Source organism: Vulpes lagopus, chromosome 15, assembly GCF_018345385.1.
Source record: "Vulpes lagopus strain Blue_001 chromosome 15, ASM1834538v1, whole genome shotgun sequence".
Taxonomy (NCBI): Eukaryota; Metazoa; Chordata; class Mammalia; order Carnivora; family Canidae; genus Vulpes; species Vulpes lagopus.
This window is the reverse complement of record NC_054838.1, coordinates 19801152-19807814: the sequence shown is the minus strand read 5'-3', so window position 1 is coordinate 19807814 and position 6663 is coordinate 19801152. Positions and strand designations below refer to the sequence as shown.

At 54.1% G+C, this 6663-nt stretch overlaps 1 protein-coding gene across 1 annotated transcript; it reads right to left on the bottom strand.

Moving 5' to 3' along the window:
• Positions 1-1711: 1711 nt before the first annotated feature.
• ARFIP2 (ADP ribosylation factor interacting protein 2) lies at positions 1712-6579 on the bottom strand. The gene is made up of 8 exons (XM_041730699.1): positions 6429-6579; positions 5535-5675; positions 5182-5278; positions 4323-4441; positions 3925-4146; positions 3241-3398; positions 2925-3099; positions 1712-2482 (listed from the first exon to the last, which is right to left on the bottom strand). Exons 2-8 carry the CDS (start codon positions 5631-5633, stop codon positions 2327-2329), a joined length of 1026 nt encoding a protein of 341 aa, XP_041586633.1. The 5' UTR covers positions 5634-5675; positions 6429-6579; the 3' UTR covers positions 1712-2326.
• Between the last annotated feature and the right edge of the window lie 84 nt (positions 6580-6663).

Sequence of the window (6663 nt, the reverse complement as noted above, 5' to 3'; positions counted from 1 at the left end):
AGGAGCCCCCTCGCGAGGAGATACGGCTCAGACCCTCCAGCGATTCCCCTCCACACTCCAAAAACCAGAGCAATTCAGGATCATCACATTGTGGAAAAGCAGCCCCAGTGGAAAATTATAATGACAGTTAACGGGGACTGAGTGCTTATTATGTGCCAGAAACATAACGAATCACTTTACATATATTGTCTCCTTTAATACTCATGATCTTAATAGGTATCTCCTTTTATTAGCTGCTTTACAGAGGAAGCACTGAGGGCCCCGGGCTTCCCAGACATGAGCCCTGATCAGCTAACTCGGCTAGGAAGCGGTGTAACCAGGACCCTCTGCTTCAGAGCCTGCCTCCAGTCACCTGGAGATTCAGTACCTTTGGTTGAAAGTCCCCTGGGTGGGGGGAATCTATCTGTATGAACCACCCAATCTAATAATCAAGCTCCAGTCAGACGGCTGCGGGCTGACCGAAACCCAGAAAGCCTGCCTGGGAGCTGCAGTATCTGTGACAAAGAGCAAAATCAGGCTGCAGGGATCTCAGTGCTAGGAGAACCTGCTGACTGGGTTGTCCTCTTCCTCCAGTCCTCCAGAGAGGTAGCGGAGAATTTTGAAAAATTCTGGAACTCTCCTCCGCCAGGGAGCACAGAAGTGACGGTACCTGGGCGCAGACTGAACCAAAGTGCTGTTAAGGAGCTTTCTTGCCTCAAACAAGGTTGATATGGGCTCAACATCTGGGTGTACCCTCAAGCTCTCATGCACCTGAGGAGCTCTGGGACCCAGTACAGGTGCTCCAATGCTTGTGAATAAGCTCGCTTTGGGGTTTGGGGCCAGGGTTACTTACTAGACTACTGGCCAATGTGAGGGAGCTCAGGTCTGTGTAACACTATTTCAAGCCTGAGGATGACTTTCCTCAACTTCAGATTTCCCCCACGCTACCAAACTCGTGCTTGAAAAAGCTTTACAGCTCCCTTTCTCCTAAGGGCAGAAGTCCTTCATCATAAGCCTGAACAGCCCAGTGTGACCCAGGGCTGCCTCAGCTCTGTAGTCCTTCTCTAAGCCACTCCCCTTCCACTTTTCATTCCAAACTGAATTCCTCACAAGTCCTCTCAGGGCTTTCACAAATGCTGGCCTCTCTGCCTAGCTAGCTCTTCTCCCTATTCTTTGCCTGCCTGTGTCTACTTGCCATTCCAGTCTTGGTTTTCAGGGTGATAGCCCATCTCCACTCCAGTCTGGGCTAGATGCCCCTCCTCTGGATTCCCATAGCTCCCTGAACTTCTGTATCCTAGTACTCATCACTGCATTGTAGTTGCCTGGTTACTTGTCTCTATCCCCCACTAGGCCATAAGCAATGTGGGAAGGGACTGTGTTTTATTCACTGATGTATCCCCAGGGTCTAGAGCAGTGCCTGGCAAATAAAAGCACTCAGTAAATATTTGCTGTATGAATGAATGGATGATGAAGGCCAGGGGGCCCAACCCCCTCCAGGTCCTGGGCTCTTAAGATCATAGCTATCTCGGTGCTGGCCTAAAGAGCAAATAAGCTTTGGCTCCAGCTGGGGCTGGGGGAGGAGCAGGCTCTCAGACTGCTCCTGAAACCTGTAACTTTGGTTATCTGGCCTCTGCTCTTCTGGCTTGATAGGATTTGGGTGTATGATTAGACTGAGCATTTCTCCACCCAGCCCACCCTCCTAGAGCCCCCCACAAATTGACCTCACTGGGCCTGCTTTTATGAAAGGTTTATTCCTAGTGCTAGGTCCCAATCTTCCAGGGCTCTAAGCACAATTAAACTGGGTGGGTAGGAGAGGGGAAGCCCATTCAGATGCAGGGCCAGAAATGGGGCTCCCCATTCTCCCCACCCCTTTGGTCCCAGTCCCCCCTTCTCTGCAATGGGGACGCATAGAGGAGGAACAAAGGGTACTGGAGGCAACGTCATTGGCCCAGGGGAGCCCGAGAAGAGCTGCCATTGGCTGACAGGGCCTTTGAGGCTCTGCCATTGGTCAGGGGGCACACCCCAGGAGCTGGGGACAGGCCTGAGGAGTGATGCCATTGGCCAGGGAGTGGTTTTGTCATAGCCTTTGGCTGTGGAGTGGAAGGAAAAGATCTGGGAATGAAGCCCAGAGGCCAGGAAGATAAAGGACAGGGCAACAGCTGCTGGCCCTGCAAGCCCCCTCCCTACCCACAGCAGTGTGGGCAAAACTGGGTGTCAGGCCCCAGCCAGGGAAACGGAACCCAAGCCAGAGGGCAGGTGGCAAGGGAGGTCCCATGTCCAATCTCCCCCACCCTGGGACTGCCTCTCCCAATGTCCTTCTTGATAGCCAGGGTTGGTTAGGAGCAGCTCACTGCTCCTCTAGCCAGGAGGGCTTCTCAGCTCCTGGAGGCCGCAGCTTGATGTTGAACTGCTGCAGGGTCTGCTCCAGTTGTTTCTGATTCCCAGCAAAGTAGGCTGACACGGCATTGTGGAAGAGCAGCAGCTGCTTGTGCATCACCTTGATCTGGGGGTCCAGCAGGGTCAGCTGAGACTGAACTCAGATGCCCTTCTTGAGCCTGAGCCCAGACCAGGGGTAAATGGACTCTGCTCTGATGGTGCTTTAAGGGTGGGGGCTGACCTCCACTAGGGAGTCAAAGGATAAGGGTCAGTCTGATGGGAGAAACCTGATTTGATTTGCCCGGGCCTGGGGTTCTGGTACCTCAGCTCAAGGGACGATTTTTTCCCAGTTATGTTCCTGGGACCAGCAGTCAAATCCTCCAACAGAAAAGGGCCAGGGACTAGAGGGTGGGTAACTAGAAAGGTCCAGGAATTAAAGGGGTTGGGGGAAGATCCCACCCGTAAGCCAGGCTGCATTTCCCCATCCAGTGACGGGGAGGGTCTTAGGGGTAGAAGGTCAGTGTTACAAATGGGAAGGCGGGCTAGGGTCAAAGGGGTGGGGTTGGCACCTTGTTTTCTTCCAGGAACTTGAGCTTGATGGCCACATCTCCCCGCAGCTTCTCATATTTGTCCCGATGGGCCTGGAAAGTGGCCTGGGCACTCTCGAGTCGACCACGCGTCCCTGCATCCCGGGGGCCTAGGCTCAGCTCCTCTAAGTCTGTTCGGTAGGCATCATATTCCAGCCTGGGGAAGGGGTGATACAGGCTGGTCTCCACCCCTGTGTCCTCCACACATACTCTCCTTTCCTTCCTCAATTCTTATGACCTCAAACTTCCACCCATGCCAGCCAACTCCCAAAACCCTGGGCCCTGCTGGTGCCCACACCTGGCAGCCTCATACTGTTTGACAGTCATGAGAGTGTCTTCCATGGTCTTGGTGACCAAAGTGTTGATGCTAGAGACAAAGAAGTTCACAGCCCCTAGCAGTGTCTCTCCATTCTTGCACAGCAGCTTCTGTGTCTCTGCATTGTAGCCAAATTCCTCCTGAGGGCAGAAGGGGAGGACAGGCCTTGAGCAACAATTCCTACCTAACTAAAGCTATAGGGCCCTCATTCCCCTCCTCCCCCAGGAGGAAAGAGCCATCAAAACTGGAACCAAGGACTGCTCCAGCAAGGCTCTCTTAGACAGAAAGTTACTGGGGCCACCCCGGGGATGGCTGGGGTAGGAGTATGGGAGTAGGTTCTCAGATAAGTTCACAGGACGAGAACAGGGAAAGCTAGTGCAGCAGGCAAGGGGTGGGGAGGGGGGCTCTGATTAGGCCGAGCACCGATGCAGAGAAGGGTTACTTGTGAGGCATCTAGTGTGCCGCCTCCCCCACCCCTCCAACTTCTGAACCTCCGTACAAACCCTTAGGCTGCCTCCACAGGTGAGTGCTGCTGGGGGTAGGGCTGGGCCTACCCTGGAGGGGTTCTCCCTCTGGGCTGCAGGAGGGAGGGAGGGAGGCTGAGGGCTGACTGCCTGGGAGGGCCCGGGCCCAGTCCCCCCACCCTCTTTGGCCTGACCAAGGCACCTGAAGCTCTGGGGACTTCTGGCTGAGGTCAGCAAAGGCGTCACCTAGTGCATGCTGGGTCTGCAGCAGGCTGTAGAGGTGGGCTGTCAGTGCCCGGCCCAACTGCAGGACACTCTCATACTTGCGCTTCGTCTCACGCAGCAACTCAATCTGCAGCTCTAGCTCCAGGTCCACAGTCCGGGAGCCTCGGCCAAATCGCTCTGATAACAGCTGCTTTGTGCACTGATTGGGAAGTGGGGGAATAGGTCAGAGATCCTAGCACCCTGCCCCCCAACAGGTATCTACCCTAGCATCCCAAGGCTCCTCATCTCAGACAAGGATGGGAGAGTGGAATCTGGAAGATGGGGAAAAGGTACCCAGGGGGAGTCTGGGGAAAGGGAAAGGTGCTTAAATCCCACCTTATATGTGTTGATGCCCCATTTCTTGACGATGTCAAACTTTTCTCCAGCGATGCCCCGAGCCACCTCATCTCCCGGGCCAGCAGGAGTGGTACTGTGAGATGGATGGCGGCCAGACCCTAAAGAACCAAGTTCTTTGACACCAGCCTCTCTGATATAACCAGACATCTCTGTGGCTCCACCCACACTTCCCACCGACCCCACCATGCAATGACTTTCCACCGACTTCCCACCATGAAAATGACTTCTCTGAAGTAGCAGAAACTAGAAATTCTCCTACTCACTAGGAAGAACTCACACTTGTGCCCTGAAACCCAAATCCCAATATACATCTGGCCTCCTGAGGTGGTGATGGGGGCTGGAGTGGGGGGAGGGAGGGAGTTGCTGATGTACAGGGGCAGAGAAAACAGAAGAAAATATGCTGAGTATTGGGTGGCAGGTCAAGGATGGTGGGTCCTGACAATAGGAAATCTCATTGACGTTCTCATGTGGAATCCTAGTCAGTGTGAAATTCAGGGCTATTTGCTTCTCTAAACTTGAGAGTCTGAAGCAAAACTCTGAGAAGCTTCAGAGTTCCAATTAAGTCTCACGCTCCAAAGCAGAACTTCTGCAAAACAGTTCTTAATGTGATTCAGGTGGTGGAAGCAGAGAAAGGACAAATGGACACATCTCAGGGCTAAATGGCAAGCGGGAGCAGTTGGACAGCCCTACTGAGTAGAGTCCATTGGGCTCGTACTAGCAAGAGTTCCTAAAATCTCCAGACATAGATCAAGCTATCTTAGGCATATCCTATACTCCCCAGAACCATTCCACTCCCTCTGTCCATTCAAGCTTCCTGTCCTGTTCTGATCATTCATACCTGTGGGGATGAGTCCATCACCAGAGCCCCCATAGCCACCAGACACAATGCTGGTTTCATTGAGGTTGGGTCCTGACACCATCACCTGCTGGAGGTCCTATAGGCCAGAGAAGAGGGGGGCTTCAGGAACATTGGGGCAGCTGAAGCATTTGGGGGGTGAGAACAAGCTTGGATTGAAGCATCACAGAGAGAGCACACAAGGGAAGTCTGCATAGAATCAGAATGAAGATATGTAAAGATTGGAGGGAGTTAGATAAGTTAGGGGAAAACTCCTGGAATGGGGTGAGAGCCCAGGGCTTATGATTTTGGACTCCTAAATTGAAACAATATGGAGAAGAATCAAACAGAAGCACCTGCTCCAGCCCATCATCCTCAGGAAGCTGCCCAGCTTCACCGTTCCCGTGGATGGGGATCTCCATTGTGGCTGCCTTCCCTAGGATCCCGTCCGTCATGGCTAGGGAAGGGACTGGAGTCAAAGTCTCCACCCCAGCGCCCTGCAAAGCCCAACACAGACAGTTCTGGAAACTAGCCAGTACTCCCGAAAGAAAGGTCTCCCCCACCATTTCAGAGATTTTAGAGGTTGTCCCAAGACTTGAGTATCCTGGGGTTCGGCCACCACTCCTTTCTTCTCATGGATATGTATTTCTCCCCTCCAAGGTGTGCATCTTTCCACATGCACACCCAGGTCCCCAGTATCTTCTCACGGACCCCCAACCCCACCAGGACTCAGGTGATCACTCATGCATTCAACCATTCAACAGACTACTATTTGAGGTCACAGCAGTGGCCAAGGGAGAGAAAGTCTGCCCTGTTTTGGAACTTACCCCCATGCAGCTGTTTCCTCCCATCAGATTAACCCCTTTCCAGGGCTCAGGAGCCTACTCCTCCCGCTCTGGTATGTTCTCCATTGCTTGGCCTCTCACACTCCCTTAGGGTTGCTTCCCCTTTCCTTCAGGTGGTCTCTGCCTCCTCCATCCCATGCACCCCCTCCTCCTGAAGCCCTCCCCCCGAAGGCCCTAGTTGAATCAGTTGGTGTCCGTTCTTGGCCTCTGGGAAATGCCTCATTTTCCCAGCACATAGTGATCCCTTCCAAAGTCAGTTATGTCCCCCAGGTGTGTTAGTCCCCGCCCCCCCCCCACACCTGGGCATCAGGTGTGTCCTCATCCTTCCCCAGGGCTCTGTAGCATCTTTCCCTCGGGGCAGGCTCGTGCATTCAACTTCCCCTTGCCCAAGTATGTCCTTCTCACCTCGGGCCGGGCCGCTCTTCCCCTCAGGGCGCCAGGCCCGGGCCGCGCGGGGACCTCGGGCTCCAGTTCCCGTCGCGATCCTAGCAGCAGGTCAGGGACTCGGCGGAAGTGACGTCCCCTCCCGGGCAGAAGAAGCCGGCCACGTCGCAGACTATAAGGGCGGAGATGACGTTAAAGCCAGGGGCGGGGCGATCCTTGAGTCAACCCCTCAGTCCCCGGGGAGCCAGGAGAGGTC

Bases quoted from the DNA above. Each gene is read 5' to 3' on its own strand.
- ARFIP2 (XM_041730699.1), bottom strand. From the start codon at position 5,633: ATGACGGACGGGATCCTAGGGAAGGCAGCCACAATGGAGATCCCCATC. The intron at 4,147-4,322 runs GTGGGATTTAAG...CTTCCCAATCAG, and splicing joins GGGGCATCAACACATATAAG to TGCACAAAGCAGCTGTTATC. The intron at 3,399-3,924 runs GTGCCTTGGTCA...TTCTGCCCTCAG, and splicing joins AGAAGTCCCCAGAGCTTCAG to GAGGAATTTGGCTACAATGC.